Source organism: Vidua macroura, chromosome 5 (assembly GCF_024509145.1).
Source record: "Vidua macroura isolate BioBank_ID:100142 chromosome 5, ASM2450914v1, whole genome shotgun sequence".
NCBI classification, from domain to species: Eukaryota; Metazoa; Chordata; class Aves; order Passeriformes; family Viduidae; genus Vidua; species Vidua macroura.
In genome coordinates this window covers 51496241-51514192 of record NC_071575.1, presented here as the reverse complement: position 1 = coordinate 51514192, position 17952 = coordinate 51496241, and the positions used below count along the sequence as shown (strand labels likewise).

Genomic DNA, 17952 nt, shown 5'->3' with positions numbered 1-17952 from the left:
AACAAGGCTCACTCATCTAGACAGGGCGCATTCATTCAGCCACAACAGTTTTGTCTGGCTCTATTTTGATACCATTGGATTTGCACTTTTGGAGGAAGCACATGTTGGCTGGGGAAAGCCAAATTTACAAGAACATTTTCAATGAGAAATACAGTTTAATGCAGAAATACGGAAGTGAGAAAAATAATAAGTCTGGTGATCAACTATTTCTCTACATTAAATCTGAAAGCTCTGAAGATATTCTTGTAAAATAATCTGTTCTATAATTTTCATATAGAAAATTTTCATAGAAAATTCTTTATTTGTGCACCCAGGCTTGGACTTATGTACTAGAGCAACAGCAATGTCATCATAGTCAGTATTCAGCAGGCTGCATTCTTCTAGCAAGGCAGATCAAAGAGACCCACCCTTCCCAGTGTTTACAGCCTTTTTCAAACTCCCACCCTACTTTATTTAATGCAAAGACATGAAGCCAGTTTTATCACATCCCAGAAAAAGTACCTAATAAACAGGTACTGCACGCTTCCTGAAGAACTACTCTAGAGGCTTTTGAGGCATTCCCAATTTTCAAAAATAAATTAAAAAAAAAACAGTTGAAAGAGGCTGAAGAAATTATTTTCCTACAACCCAGCTGAAAATCTATCTCTCCAAATTTAAAGATAGTCTCTTGCCTTCTTTCTCTCTTTTTGGCCAAATCCAATATTATACTTCTGAAGGTGGTCAGCAAGAGAGGCTTCAAAGCAGGTTGAAAGAAACATCCACCTCTCTGGTAGGAGCTGGTACAGGTCTTCAGTGGGGAAATCTAACACCCCTTCCAGAGCACTAATGCACCATATTGCTCCTTTGGTCCACAAAAAGGGCCATATCCATTCTGAGTCTTTCCAAGGCTTTCTCCTAAGCCATGTTATAGCACTCTGTCTGCACACAAGTGCTAGCACATATTCTAAGGGCTGATTTGCACTAGGTGAAAAATCCAATCTCTTAGCTTGGAAAGCAATTCTAGCAATACCATCACACACAGCTCCATGTCTGCATTTCCTCCACAATTCCCAATTGTAGCTTGTTCAATACACTAGGATGAAGATTCCATCTCTATATTTCTCTTTTTTGCAAAGTCAGATGGGGATCTATGACTTAATTTGTATGCTCTTTGGTCTATCTATATTTACCTTTTGAAACAAATTGAGATGTGTTATATGCAACATACACTAGATGAAATTTATCAAACTAATAAGCTCCTACACTATTATTTGTAGGTTATAGCATGTAAACAAATTTTGACTAAGCAATGCTGCACAAAATCTTCACAAGTTGTCCTTTAGTAACAAATATCTATAAATTACCAAATATGACCTTTCTTTAGCTAGATAGATAAAAAAATTATCTTACCTCTGACTCCTCTTGCTCTGGGACAGGGTGGGGAGGGGAGTGGAGGGGAGGAAGGGGTGGACGAGATAATGATATTCCTTGGCTTCTCAATGATACAAATCAAATATTGACATTAGTCTGAATGCCTTCCCATAATAGACCCACTCCATGTACTAGGTATTTAACAGACTTCTCTGAAACATGGTTTTAGTACAGAGGAATTCTATCCATACTTTATTGTGGTTACTATTCTTGAGTTGAGCTTTAATCAGACTCAGTCAGAAAAACAAACTGTACTGATTGTGCTAGAGTATACAGTAGGGCACATGCTCTCAAATTCTACCAGCAGGAAACTAGTTCCTTGCTGTTTTCTCAAGGGAGAAACATACATACATACATACATATACATATACATATACATATACATATACATATACATATACATATATATGTAAAAAGAACTTGTTTATTAACAAAACCAGTAAATCTCTAGGAACTTTATAAAGAATATTTAAATTTAGATGATCATAGAAGAATTGTCAGAAGTATTAGAGACACACACTTACAGAAGGTCTGTTAATCCTGCTGCTGAGCCTTTGATTTGACAGGAGATTACAGAAATATAATAACATCCCCCATCCAAGGTGAACAGCCACACCCTCCAAAAAACAACCCATTGATGTAGGTTGATGAACAAGCTCGTTTATTTTTTCTGGAACCACATATTAATTATTCTATAGTATACATTTTAAAATAAAATAATTAAATAATTAGTTAGAGTTCTATAGAGGTCTTTTCCTCGTCCATTTTAATGGCAGATGAAGAAACAATAGAACAAATACAGAAAAGGTAACTATTTCCCTACATTTTTTCAATGGAAATATTTAAAACATCTCTTTAAACAATGTGATTTATAATCATAGAATAATGAGCACTACATAAATGCTTTTCATTTCTGTACTGACATGTAATAAATGGCATGGCAAGAACAAAAGTAAAGCCTGTTTCTTTTGATTAAATTAGTTTTGAGATTTCTACTTTTATCAGTACAAAATTAGAAAAAAGCATCCCCTAAATCAGACATTTAATATATGCTTAGTGCTTTTTAGGACAAAAATCTCAAGGACAAGTTACAAAGAAGTTGCATAGTTAGACCCTCACGAAGCATTGCTGACAGCATGAGCTGCCAGGCAGGAGACAGCATTTGAGAGCTATATCCCAGCATGCTGGGTTTTTTTTTGACAAACAACTGAAGTCTACACAAAGGCAAAGGAATGGGGAGTTATATGTTTTTTCTTTCCTGTGTCAGCAAAAGCATGTAAGTACCACCAGTATTAGCTACACAACAAACTACTGCACAACCTCCAGCTCTGTGCAGATGTTATCTAGAGAGTCGAATCACACATTTGCATAATTATTCAAAATCCAATTCTAATAACAAATGAAAAGTTTGTAAACAAACTTTGTTATCAGAGCTGATTAAGATACAGTATACACCATTCCCTAAATTTTCAATGGAAATTTTGTAGCTACATCAAGTAGTGCATTTATTGGCTTTTACTAAGTGGAAACTAACTGGAAAAAAATTTAACCTGCACACACACTGTATTACAAGATGAAAGGTTGCAATTCTGAAGAGTTCAGGAAAAACCCAGAGAGCGGAGGTCTCCACTGTGGTGGCTTGCCCAATGTCATTACATTACAGCTCCTGAGGCTTCCACAAACTGAAGCAGAGACCGTGGCCCCAAAGAGGTCCTTCAGCTTACAAAACATTGCTGAGAACAAGAGCCTTGGACCTGTGGATCACTAGAGCCTGCAGAGCCCTCACTAACCATATTGGAAGCACATGACTGGGTGGGGAGAAGGCATAAGAAACACTCTCTTGCAAGTATCTCAAGAAGGAAAGCCTAAAACAGTAGTCTTGAGCTTTTTGAATACCAGAGCTCATTAGAAGTGGCCAAACCAAGGACAGAATTCTTCCTGGAAAGGGGTCCATCTAAAGGCTCTGCATGACTCACGCCTTGCTCTAGCTCTTAACAGGAAGACTAATTAATCTGGAGGTGACTGTAGTGAATTTCATCTTAATTAAACTGGATTACTCAGAGAAATTATTGAATATGAAAGATTTAATTTATGCTTTATGTGTGTCAACTTTATTTCATGTCTTCAGGGTGAAGATAATTTTTCTTTCATAAATTCCCAAGCAGGAGCTCCAAGAAATCCCCTTTTGCCTCAAGATCTATAAAGCAGATCACAAAATCAATTTGGTGTTATAGTTGTAATCAGCAAGCTGCTCTGAAGAAATCTTTCTTATTAGATATCTACATTCCCATATATCTGTTTTCTAATATTAGGTATATTATAATTAAATATGAAAATATTTGAAATATTTGCAACAGTTAATTCAGGTGTAAATAATTAGTAAAATTAATTATGCAAATAAACATTAATGTTAGAAATTAATTGAAGATTTTTTCCTATTTTAAAATTGTATGCAGAGTTGACACAGCGTGTAAGAAATTTACTTATAGAGCAATGTACACTCTTAGGAAGCATACTAATTACATGAGAGGAATTTTCCCCTGAATTTTCCTTATTCAATGCTTTCAGAGGTACCACTGTGGAAGCGCCAAAATAAAAGAACCAAATTAAATTTAATAACTTTGTGTCCATTTTAGATAAGAAGCATGCCACTGAAACTTTTGGGTTTTTTTAAACAGGCAAATATTCCTTTCAATATTTAATTTTTATTTAAAAACTTTGCTGTCTTTTTATTTATCTTTTTAAAAATTTAAAATATCGAAGTAGAAATTAATGATTTACCTGTGTAAAAAGTCTTGACAGTTTCAAACCTTCAGTCTGATCCGTAACATTTATTATAACAAATATAACACAGTCTGTAGTATAAAATTTATTGTACCAAATTCTCTTGTCTGAGCATACAAATCTCAGAGAAATTTCTGCTGATACTGGAAGGTGAAGTTAATTTTCCAGTATGCATTTCCCTCACATTTCCTTCTACTGGAATGAATGCAAAGCCCCTGTTCTGCATGACTTGAGCAGAAGTACAGCAGGGGTGCCGTGCTGGCTGGTGGGACCTGCACTGCTGGCCAGCCACAGGCTGCCCAGCGCCTCATCATCCTCTTGCTGGGGCTGCTCCCCAGCAGCACCTGCTCGTGCCACAGGTGCACTGGCAGGGCTTGTCCAGCCCCAGTGCCCCTGTCTCTCTCCCTGCCTCTGCACCCACGTCTCCTCCCAAAGGGATTCACAGAACACAGCAGGGTTGGATGCAACCCATCCTTACAGCAGGGATACAGCAGTAGCAGGAGGAGGGCAGTTTATCCTCTGGATATCACCTACACTGGACTTTGTTTTGCAATATATATTTTCAGAGGTTTTACAGCTGTGATGGCAGCACTGTACTGACTTGATTTGTTGAACTGTTGTTAAATGATGTTAACACTATGCTGCTTATTTGTCATTCCATGTAGAAATGGATGTGGGGTATGTAGATGAATTCTCATCTGAGAAAACTCTTCAAACACAAACCCAGCAAATTCTGGAAAGTAAGTGGAAGACTATACCATCTAAGAGATGGATAAAAGGTAGACAGAAGAATGAAATGTCAGGCAGAATGTCAGAACCTTGTTGTGGACTTTTTAGAAAACTAAAGAGAAATTGGAAAATTCTGATAGATACTAACCTAAGACCCCAAAATACATTATACTTAATATGCTGTGTTTGAAAGACAAGTTGAATCTTTAGTAAAAATGTGTGTGTACTATACCTGATACTGTGTCCTCCTACAGACAAACCCACATTATTATAAGCCTATTACCCTTATTAGTCCAGAATTCATGTAGTAGAGATTGTTGAGAATCACATTCCCTCTCACTGTAAAGGAATGTGGCTCCCTTGAAATGAAAAACTGGCCTGTTTTCCAAAGATCACCACAACATCACTAATGACTTGTAGATAAACAGACATACATAAGTATAAAGCTGAGTTTACAGAATACATAAACAAACAACAAAATCCAGGCCTATAGATAAAAAAAAAAAAAAAGCTCCTAACATGATCAAAAAGCATTTGATTTTTTTCTATGATTAATTATAGTCTCCTTAATTAAAAACACAACTCTCACTCACTTTCATAGGAACTGAATCTGATGCTAAAGCCTATACCAAATTTAAGGAATTATTAAGGATAAGATCAAGCTTCATGCTACAGTTTCAAGTTATTTCATATTTACCAGCAGGCAGAAGAAGCAAATCTGGCTGTGAAATCATTAAGATTTGTTTGTTAGGCCTTTTGATTTTTTTGCAAGGCAGCATTAAGAAGCAAAGGAATTCCATCATCACAAGTCTTTTGAAATCAAACTCCAAGTATTCATAAGAAATCAAATTTCAAAATCATTAATATAGACTTATAAATCATATAGTGGGATTGTATTGCTTGATTCCTTAATACTTTGGCAGTGTGGATTAATTTTGAGAGGATGCTTGAACCATAGAGAAATAATACCAAACATGGTTTTATTTCCCTACACATCTAAAAGGTACACTTGTGAGATTTGTGTGAGATTTGAAATCAAGTAGGTGCTTTTCAGAATATTCTTAGAATTAAAAAAATTAACATGCAGTTTTTTATAGGTAATGCTTACAAGGAATTATGTAATGTAAAATATCATTAGCAAGGGACATGCTGAAGGTTAACTGCAGTGATTTTGAAATTTCATTTTGGCATAGTTTCGAAGTCATGCATTTTAACTGGTTTGCAAACAGACTACTTCTTCAAATACATATTTTCCAGCTAAAAGGGATCACTAAACTCAAAAGACCACTTACCTGCATCCTCTAAAGGCATATCGACGATGACTTGGTCACTGTATTTTCCATACAGACCATTAGAGCAAACAGCAACAATCTGAAGAACATAACTTGTATTGGACAGCAGATTATTTAGAATAGCCCCCTAAAAGAAAAAAACACATTTAATCATTTACTTGCAAATAAGTATCAAACACTTGAAAATGTTAATTTTTTTTATAACACATTTTTTCTTATGAACCACAAAGCTCCTTTCTTCTCATATTATAATGTGTGCTTTTTCATTTTATTGTCACAAATAGTTTTCAGTCAAATTTTAAAAAAACTTGTGACTTTTTACATGGAGGATAACAAACCAAATAACTATTTAGCATTGAACACAAGTTTAGGTAACATTATGTCTGATGAGTTTTTAAAGAGGGTTAGAAGAAAAGATCTCATTAGTAAAATACCATGAAGCTGTAATCAGTAACTTAGTATTTATAGCAGTATAATTGAATTCAATCTCATTAGTTGCTTGTGAAGGTAATTCTTTCACATCCATGAGCAATGAAGTACAGGTTATTGTTAACTGACAACTGGATTTTATGGCTAGGGAGCTCTGTGATTGGCATGCTCAGGGCAAGTATAGGAAAATCAAAGCAGCAATCTGTAGAGTTTTTCCCTGTTCTAGACAAGAGAAGTTTTTTTCTTTTTGTTTTAAATTGTCTTTGTGGTTTTATAGCCAAAAAATGAGATAATTTCTCTTCAATCAGCTACAATCTCAGCTACAGTTTTATCAGTCACCATAATTAACAGTGAGTTGTTACATCATCATCCCTTTTTATGAAACTTGAAGAGTTTACAGTTACCAAGTCCTGATACCCATCTGTCAGAAACTCATGCTTAGTCTGGTCTTCTCCATCCAGCTGTTGATAAAAGACAGCAAATCTCTCAATTGTGGTGTCGTATACAACACGAGGTCTTTCCCATGTAACAAGAAGACTAGTATAATTCTTTGGATCAGATTGAACATTTTCAGGTTCTGAGCTGCAAACTAGAAGAAAGAAAAGAGGAAAGAATATGGTATTTATTAAATTGTACAAGTAACTCTACTAAAATCTTGAGGTATCTCCTGAGAAACCTAGTGAAAGTCTTTTTGTGTGCCTCAATTTTAGCTTTCCACTAAAACATTTGAAATGCCATGCCATTGTAAACAGAACCAGTATTTAAACACTTGATTTCCAAAATCAAGTGAAGTTGAGGACTGAGTCTCCTCTCCCTGCCTCTTATACCATATTTTGTGAAATAGTAATATCTAGTTCCTAAGAAAAAAAATGCAAATTATAAAACCATGAAGATTTTTATATCTGTCCTGGGAATCAAAAAATCTCAACAATTCTATCTTTATGGGTCTATCAAAGTAGTACGAGAAGAGCTGCATACTCTCGCACTAGCTATAATAGACTAATCTACAGTAGATTGTTTTTAATGGTCAAAGGTAAGCCTATCACCTGAATTTCCCCTCAAGGCTGTTTGAATCTTTTTATAGTACTTAAAGAAGAGAGAAAATGCAAATAAGAAGAAGCTAAGTATTGCATTAGGAGTAGTCACTTCATGTTATTATGTTTTTAGCTTGAATTGGAATACATGAGGAAAGATTTTTTACATCTCATAATGTGCTTAGAGTAATATATGAGTATCTAGAAAAAAGAAAGCAAAAAACCCCATTCAGCTTACTAAGAAAACGAATGCAGATCCTTTGGAGTTCTCTAAAGAGAAGCGAACACAAGATGCCTCCAGACTTTGGGGGCCAATGCTGCATTTTGAAAGAGAAGCCCTTCAGCTTTGCATTTCGCCACTTGAGCACAAGGGGGCACTCAAACCCCGTCAAAATGTTTGTCAAAGACTCTCCCGTTCCCCAGGAAAGGTGGGAAGTTCCGAACAGCTTCCGTTTGATACAGTCAATGGAAAACAAGCGGCAAGGCTTTCCTAATTTCTGTGTTTGTGTGTGTAAGCTAATAGCAGAGGCAGCGTTAGTCTGTGTAATTTAGGTGAATTCCCTTTCCTATATAACTGCTATAGCTGATACACCATTTTATTAATTGCACTTAATTATTTTAGTTGATGCAAAAAAAGAGCAAATTAAAAAAAAATCTCATGTTGTGTACATTCCCTTCCATTCCATTCCATTCCATTCCATTCCATTCCATTCCATTCCATTCCATTCCATTCATTCCTAAAATTTGTCATTCCTCCCCATTTCCACCAGATGGCAAGGAGAAATCATTAGACTAGCCCTTCTCAATTCTGAGCATGAGCACAGATGATTTAAACAGATTTCATTCTTTTTCAATGAATTTAAAGACTCCTCAGCTATTTCTTTTCAAAGGTGTTTAAAATTCTTCTCAAAATGCTTTTTTATAATATAAACACTAAGCTTCTCTGCATTCCAAATTCTTCTCTACAGTCTTTTTCCTCCCTTCATCTTTTTTGCTTATGAGTGAATTTGGTTCTGAAATCTGTCTGTATTCAGACTCATAGAGCAGTATTATAAAACTTCTAAAGGTACAAGGTTGGTGATTCTGGTGTTATTTCTTTGTTTTCTTTTTACCTTTTTCCTTTTTCCAGATGGTTCTTCTATTTTTTTCCCTAGAAAAAAGTCTTCCTTTTTGTTTCCTTTTGATGTTCATCTCAGCAATGACTGACAATATTACTACATGACAATCATCTATATATTATTTCACCTCCATTTCTTCCCAAAATGTTTTCTCTCACCCTTCTTCTGATGTCACTTTGCAAATCATCCCTTTTCTGTCCTACCAGTCAGTAACACAGAAGTATTTCACTCTGCCTTTCCCCATTTTCCTTCTCCAAAGGAGACCACATGACAACTTACCTAATTAAGTACTTCTGATGTGATACCAACTTTTAGAAAATCTGAGCAAAGAGACTGCAACAAAAGGAGTTCTTGAGTCTGTTACTACTCTGCAGGACAAATTCACAGAAAAAATTGCAAAAAAATTCACAGAAAGTCAGAGGCCTACTCAAACCCCTGCTAAACTTGAATCCAAGTCTCTGCTTTCTACAGGTGAATACTTGGATTCTGGTTTTGCATATCACATCATGTTGTAGTAATGCATCTATCTTTGTTTATTCTTCTGTGGAATAAAATGCTACCCATGTAACTTAGGAAATTTTCATTAAAACGTAATTACATCATGGGGAACCACTGGGGTACATCAGCCAAATCATTGCCAAAAACTTCCTGGGTTATGTTTTTGACCAGAAGACCTTTATAACCTGCCCAAATTTGGCTTTTTCCCTCCGCCTTTTCTCTCCTTGCGTTCTTCTACTTTTAGTTAAATATATGTTTGAAATTATCTTTTCAATTCAACTTTTCAGTTACTGAAGCCATGAAATCACTTCATTTACATTCAGATATTCAGGGGCTTTGTAGATCCCTGCAGTGTGTGGCAATATGCAATTTTTTTATATTCCAGATCTACACTCTCTCTGTAAAGGAGGTGGAGCAGCATGGCAGATATCTTCTGGGCTGACCTTGGCTGGCCACCAGATGCCCACCCAGACACTTGCTCACTCTCCCTCCTCAGCAGGGCAGGGGAAGAAAGTAAGATGAAAAAGCTGATGGGTCAAGATAAAGACAGAGATTGCTTGCCAGCCACCACCATGGGCAAAACAGATTAGACTTGGGGAAATTTATCACCAATAAAAATAGAGTAGGATAGTGAGAAACAAAAACAAAACCATGGTCAGCTTGTAACACTTCGCCTCTGCTACTCCTTCCTCATGCTGCTCCTCTGCTCCAGTGTGGGGTCCCATCCACAGGATGCAGTCTTTCATTAATTTTTCCAGCCTCTGGACAGTCTTTTGGGAACAGACTGCTACACTGTGGGTTGTCCCTAGGGTCAGAGACCTGACAGATAATCTGCTCCTGCCTGGGCTCCTCTCCACAAGCCACAGCCAGCAGCCTGTTACTGTATGGAGTCTCCACAGTCTGCCATAGGACAGGATACCTCACCATAATCTTCACCATGGGCTGCAGGGGATCTCTGCTCTGCTACTGGAGTGCCTCCTCCCCTTCTTCCTTCTCTCCCCTGGTTGTGACAGAGCAGTTTCTCACGTCTCCCTCACTCCTCCCTGCTGTGCAGCTTTGTTTTCCCAGAGGTGCCACCACCATGGCTCCCAGGGCCCTGAGAAGGGTGGGATGGAGGCAGCTGGAACTGTCTGGGTCTGACTCCGGGCAGCCCCAGGCTCTCCTCACAGAGGCCCATCCTGTACCTACCACTGGCAATGCCTGAGCACCTGCACCCCACACACTGTGCCAGTGGAAGTGTCCCACACACACATCTGGGAATCTGAGAATTCACAATGAAGTCATGTGGACTGAGGAATGTGAAAAGGTAAACACACAAGTCCTGACCTCCTGTCTCACAAGAGAATTTAACTGAGACAGCAACTGAACTTCACATGGTTGTATTTCTCGCAGGAAAACAGGCTGACTTTTTTATCAATATATATTGTCAGCCTTGAATTTTAAGAGCCCATTGTTTTTTATACCTTACTAAATCCAGGAAGAAAAATAAGAGTTAGGTTTCAGCCCTTATTTCCAGGGCCTTACCAGAAGGGTGGAGTGGATGGAAAGTCACCCAATGTGCCCAGCAGCCACCACAATGGTTCCCAGGTTTACAGGAATAAGCAATGATTTTTATTATAAATGGATTTGCATGCCAACTGAGGTAGGTGGAGATTAAGCATTACAATTTCAAACCACTTTTTTTTAGGTGAATCCTCAAGTACGGCTGTAAGAATTAGCTGTTTTAATCTTCTTAAATTGCTACATACGTATCACATAAGGAAATTACAAGTATCACTAGGCAGGTCTGGGGAATGAAGCATCTCCCATGCCCTTAGTAGGACTGTGCTTGTACACCAGAAATGTTGGGGATGTCACTGTGAGAAAATTCCTGAAATTATTTTGAAAATTCCTGAAGTTACTTTATGATGGAATAGATTCTTCTAGCTTTTCTAAGAAAACTTAGTTCTACTTATGAAATGTCATGTATTAATTACAGCAATAAATTAAGCATTTAATCCTACTGCCTAATGAGAATCTACACTGAATGCAACAGGAGATAATTGGGATTCTAGGTTTCACAAAACAAAATAATTTTTGAGTTATCTACCTGAGTAATAATCAGTCTTGGCATTTCTGTTTTTTCTGTTGACTACTATGCAATATTAAATACAAATAAGCTTATTGACTCCTTGGCATTCATGTTACATCTCTTACATCTGAATATTTAACTTTAATGATTCCTAGGGTTTTCAAATTTTATTTGTCTTAAAATGGAGGCGAAAATATAAACGCTTCTCTAATGTTCTACATTAAATAAATCCCATAGTTGCATTTGTGTGATCACATAAGTATGTAAAAGTACATGTATGAAAACACACTTCTATTCTGGAGAACACCTATAGCCTGTGCTTAAGTCATCTGTTTATGTCTAATTAAAAACAGTTCACTGAAATTCAGTTAAAGAATCTGCAGCTATTCCCATCCAAATAGTAACATAGTGCTTTCAGTTTAGAAGTTTCCTATATATTCTTTTGTGCTTGTTAGTATAGGAATCATTGACTTCCATATTTAGTGCCAAATCATGTTTCCCACTACATAATGTACTATTTTGGTCACATAACCTTCTCAAACCTCCCTGAAGTTTTAGGTAAGACTGAGAAGAGAATCTGGCTTCTGGAGTTCTCTCCATCTATCACTTTCTAAGCAAACTACGTGAAATTAATTTGGTGACATCACTTCAGTCTCTGTTGAAAAAGCATCCACACTACATGATAAAGAACCAAATAGGTTTGTAAAACAAAATACTCTTGCAGTCTCTGAAAAGGCAGCTTTGTTGAAGTCTGAAACACATTAAAAGGGCACTGTAAGGAAGCTTGAACTGATGTGATTTTTACTGAATGCTTGGTCAAGACAAGTATTTAATTTTCCACTCCATTTAATCTGACATGTTTTGTGATTGCTGTTTTTTTCTCTGAAGTGATAGATTTATGACTAATAACACAGTGTAGTTAGCTGCATACTTGGATGAATCTTTTACTGAAAATTGTCTTTTAACTTATGAAGAGAGGAATGACTATTCAGTTAAATACCTGCTTCATGAATTTCTTCTTGTCCAGTGTAAGAGGAAAACACTTGCCCAAAGAACTTATATTGCTGTTCTCTGAAGTTGTTTTGCAGGTAGTCCATCAGCATAACATAGCCAGACTGCTGCATTGTAAGTACTTCGCAGAATACAGCTAACTAGAAGGGGAACAATATAAGTTAGAAGTCATAAAAATTGACCAAATTCTGCTAATAGGCAAAGACTCTGGGGAAAAGATGTTGGATAAAGTCTCACACTTGAGTTATCCTGCCTGGCACCGAACTTTTCTTCTGTTCTATCAGTATATTTAATGTTTTACTCCACAAGTATTTTTCAACCACTCAGCTGCTGGAGCTACGCTCTGCTCAGCATCACCATGCGGCTGAGGGAATATCCAAAAAGTATTTTGTACTCCCTTTTATCTGAGCTCGAAGTCCAGACAGCCTGGAATATGTTCTTACCCTATTTTAAGACAAGAAATTGGTCAGATTCTGCTACTAAACTATAAAAAATGTAAAAGAAAATACAATAAATATAGATGCTTTCTAATTTAACAGCTGATGAAAAACTTCTAACTAGATAAAAGAAAAGCTTTGTTGTTGGGCTGGAAATTAATGCCATAAGCTTCCACTATATACACAGCAATTTATCTTTGGTATTATGTATAAATTTTGGTCTTACTACATAAATTACCTGGTTTTCAGAAATACTTATGGTATCTTTAAACACAATCCATTCAACTGTTTCAGAGCATGGAGGAGCTGATAGAGACCCATTGTAAGTGTAATATTTGTCTGTTGCATTTGGCAAGAGATTCAGCAAAATAAATGGTTCTAAGGCAGCCTGTTTTCCTGAAAAAATGAAAAAGAAAAATACAGTTAGATAGTTAAAATATGATTAAAATACTATTACTAATTAAGCAATTAATAAATACAAATCACACTCTCCATAAGAACTACTATTATAGGAACATGCTAATTGAGAGGCTTTTCAAAATTTAATTTCCAGACAGACTAGCATACAAACAAATCATGAAGTCTTCTATTTCATTTGAAAAGGTATAGCTCAAACCCAACTTGGTTTACTTGGGAAGGTGTAGTAAGTTACTCCAGTAACAAACAGACTAATTTTAATATATTGGTACACAAGAATTTTCTCACCATAAGCATACATGCAAGGTGCCAAACCTTTGTCTCACTCTTGAATTTCAAAGAAAAAAATTTGTTAAATCTTTGTTCTAGGTCTCATGACATAGCTTCAAACTCCTCCCCAAATTTAATCAAGTTGATGAGTATTTTGCAGAAAATTTTGCCTGGGGAACTGTCACCATGTTAGGCCTTAGGGTTAATATTACTCATGATTGCAGAAGCAGAATTTCTGTGGATCAGGATTCTTTTTTAAATGGTGATAACACAGTAAAAAACTGTAACAGCTTTACACAAATCAGCAAATGATACAAAAACCTCCTCCAGGAGAATATGTTCTGTAAAAATAATATCACATCTTTCAGGTCAGCAGTTTACTGGGTGCCTTGTCAGCTGGGAGTAAGCATGAGGGATTTCTGGAAGTCCATCCACAGAAAGTTGTGTCTGCTGGTGTGGCAATAAGGGACCAGCAATTGGCATAGATGGTAGCAACTTCAGCAAGGCAGACTTTTCAGTCTGTAACAATGATCTGCTTTACTGTCTGGTGCATCCAAAATAATGCTGCTTTTCACACCTTGTAATAGTGTAGATTCTTGTACAACTTACTTCAATCTAAAGTTACTCATTTCAAGTTCCTCCCTAACTGGTAAGTACTTCTGAATATTTAATGAATTTTCAGACTGCGCATTAACTCATGCTTTTACAGGTATGTTACTTCTTCAGCCCTGTACAGATTTCTGACCTGTCTTTGTCTTCATAATTCCTTACAAATTTAGTGAGAGCAGCAAATTGCATTAACAGTTGACTACAAGGGATTGATGCGTTTCTTCTCTGCAGTGACTTCTCTGCTGAGTTAAGGTTTGAGTTGCCTCGTCCCCTCTCTCTCATTCATGTATCATGAAGAGGGAGCATTTAGCAGTGTCAAGCAAAGCACATCCTTCAATTTCTCCTGTCAAAATGCTAATCAGTCTTCAGACGGAAGCTATCATTGCTATCTTATACGTACATTTGTCCCTCAGCAAAAGTGAAGTCCATTTTATATAGATGGCTGGAGACATGAAACTTCTCCTTCATAACAAGAATCCTGCCATACATTTTGCAACTTTGGATTTTAGAATACCCTTTAATGAGACTCACAGCCTAGATTCTCAAAATCAAACACCTACAAAGAATGATAAAACCCAGAAAGTTTGTCTAGAAGGAACAGGAGTGCTCCTCTGCAGAGCTTGAGAACTCAGCAACTGTGATTCAAATAAGCACAATAGAGATATGACTGACAAGGACACAGAACAAGGAGAGATTGTGTGCTTTTCTTCAGAAGAAACAACTTGATTTGGTTATGACCTGAATTTCCTGAGCTCATCTGCATTTTATTCGGGAAAACTGTATTCTAAGCATTGTTGAAGTGCCATGTAGTACCTGTATCTTGAATCTTGCTCTGATAGTTTTACAGCTCCTTCCAAGGCCGTAGGACAGCATCTATCTTGATGTATTACTAGTTCTCCTTTTTTGTTTCACAGAAAATGACACACAAAAGTAATGAATCTTAACTACTTTATATTTCCACCCCCTATGTCTTTCTAACTTATGAAAGGTGTTCCCTTTTAAATTTGTTGAATAGTGTTTGTTTTCCAGAGGGAAAAAAGAAATCTTGATTTCAATGTCATACTTTTGAAGGCTTTTAAAACAGCTTTTTACATTCAAGCACCATTACATAAAGGAAAACTGAGACAAGGTTCCTTAAAGTCATGGACATGATTTAAGAATATATCCCTGTTCAAGACAGTGCTCATTCATATTTATTCTTCTGCAAAGACATCATGAAAATGAGTTAGAAACATAGCCCTGATCTCTTTGTGCACACTGAAGTTGTGTCTTGATTAGCAACCACTATCAATACAATATATTTGGACTATTTTGGATTTACACAGGAGCTACTGAAAAAAAATTCTCTCCTCTGAGTCTACTGAACAGTGACAGTCTCACTCTTGTAAGACCCTTCCCGGATAGTTACAACAGTCTTACCTGGCTTCCAACCAAATACAAAAATCCTGATATGTATGATTAAGAAGACTTACATAATATATCAGATTTATCTGGATTTAACATTTAAACAGTTACAAATTTCTCATGATAGTTATATTTATTCATTTACACGTCTGTTGTTACAAATATTCTTGGGGTAAATCAATCAGAGAAACATAAAATAGCTCAAGTTGGAAAGAAAATGTGAGGATCATCAAGTACAACTCCTTGCTCATCACAGGACTACGTAAAACTAAACAATATGACGAAGAACATCATCCAGGTGCTTGGTGCCATGACCACTTACTTCTCTGGGGAGCTTGTTCCGAGGCTGTCAGTGATCATCATCTCAGTGAAGGGCCTTTTCTAATGCCCAGTCTGAAGTTCTGACACAGCTTCATCCCTATCATGTGATCACTGACCACTGCAGAGATCAGCAAATGCTTCTCTGTCACCCTACTTGAAGAAGTTGTTGACTGTGATGAAGCACCCTTCTCTAAGCTCAACAAAGTGACCACAGACACTCCTTGTCCTCAAGACCTTTCACAATCTTGGTTGCCCTTCTCTGGATGCACGCTAATAGGCTGATGTCCTTCTTACATTGTGGCACCCAGAACTGCCCCCAGCACTCGAGGTGAGGCTGCCCCAGCTCAGAGCAGAGGGGACAATCTCCTCCCTTGCCTAGCTGGCGATGCTGTGCCTGATGCACCCCAGGACAGGGCTGGCCCTCCTGCCTGCCAGGGCACTGCTGGCTCATATTCAACTTTCTATTAAACCAAACCCCAAAACTTTTTCTAAAGGGGTGCTCTTCAGACTCTCATTCCCTGGTTTGTATATATAACCAAGACTACCCTTTCCCAGAAGCAGAATCTGGCACTTGCTTATGTTAGATTTCATGTGGTTGGTGATTGTCCATTTCTCATCTGTCCAGATGACTTCTGTAATTTCTAACAAAACAAACATGACTGAGCAACAGAGAACCATGCTCCTTAATGTCTTAAAGGTTTCATAATCACACCGAGGTGGAATTTAGTTAATCAGTAATCAATAAAAAAAGGAGGCAAACTTACCAAAACGACTAACACTATCTACTCCATTAATGATTGGATTATAATCTGGATTATCTTCTAGTCCAATCTGTTAAAAACAAATTGCATATTTTAACAGTACAGGCTTCACAAAAAAAGACTGAAAATTACAGTTTACCACCAAAATTATAGATGATTTAAAGCCAAACAAACTTATTTTGCCCATTTGCTTTTCTGCAAGAATAAATTAAAAAGATTTTGAACTCAGTGATCAACATTGTAACCAGTTAAATTCAGTTTGAACATCTGCTGTGTTTCAAGGCTTATTAAATGACACAAAGATATATTTTGTTTACCTCAAACAAAATTGATAAAGCTCTTAACTTTCCACTTCCTTTAACTGCCTCTTCAAAATCTGTAAACTGATCTGCATCATAGCAGTAGATTTGCATCTGAAATTAAAAATATATTCAAATGTTATATATTAAAAAATTGTAAAAATTCAACAATACAATGATTTATATTCCCATTTTGAGGAAAAAAACATCCAAACAAAAAATTTTAAACAAATTTAGGGATTTTTTACGTCTCTCATTTTTTTTATCTGAGGATGCAGAATGGAATTCATCAATAATTAGCAATGCAAAAACAACCTGTATGACTAACCTGTATGGGGGAGTGACTGCTCCTACTAGCTTTGTACGAGATGATGATGGAAGACAGTATTCTCTGTGATGTCTTGTCAGTACAGATGGAGTGTGATTTGGGAATTTTTAAGTGGCTAGTGAGGTGAAAGAAATGACACTGTCCAGGGACTGCTCCTGGCTTACCACTCTGCCCCATGTATAGGCCAGCCCTGGCACTATTGCTTTGCTTTCACATAGAAGTTCAAAATGCTGGGAATGAGGAACAACATAGTTGCCTGCCACAACTGCCTCTTTTGAACTGGAAGATGACACAATGACATGTTGAGGGATAAGAGTTTGGCTTTTGTGCGTCCCAGGAAGAGCTGCTCCTCTCCTCCACCCCTCTCCCATGCTGCTGCAACCCGTTCTGCCAAACCAGCCAGGGGGACGCTGGCCTGGCTGCCTATCAATGTGGCTGCACCCAGGACCTGCTCACATGGCTCTTGGCACGCCACTGCCAGCTCTTTGCAGCCCAGCAACATGGGCCATGATTTGTATCTGTAAGGCCCAGCAGCTCCCATGGGCTCTCAGTGAAGCTCTGTCTTTCAAAAGTCCATTTACACTTTGAACAATGAACTGATGTGGAATATGATGGGCCAAATTCATAGGAGCTTAACACTTAGTGGGAGATTTTTCAGATTAGCGGAACTGACATATAATACCATCTTGGAAGATGGGAAAAAATGCAGTTTAGACATTCTTAACATGCC

General features: G+C 37.2%; 1 protein-coding gene across 4 annotated transcripts in view; it reads right to left on the bottom strand.

Annotated features, from left to right (window-relative positions):
• The window catches only part of PTPRZ1 (protein tyrosine phosphatase receptor type Z1), a 136599-nt gene that overhangs the window by 37725 nt on the left and 80922 nt on the right, over positions 1–17952 (bottom strand). For all 4 annotated transcript variants that reach the window (XM_053977903.1, XM_053977907.1, XM_053977905.1 and 1 more), the window contains exons 5-10: positions 16913–17008; positions 16599–16665; positions 13052–13209; positions 12366–12516; positions 7049–7233; positions 6216–6342 (exon numbers count right to left, since the gene is read on the bottom strand). In XM_053977903.1, the coding sequence (XP_053833878.1) occupies positions 6216–6342; positions 7049–7233; positions 12366–12516; positions 13052–13209; positions 16599–16665; positions 16913–17008 (784 nt within the window). The remainder of the gene's footprint in view (positions 1–6215; positions 6343–7048; positions 7234–12365; positions 12517–13051; positions 13210–16598; positions 16666–16912; positions 17009–17952) is intronic.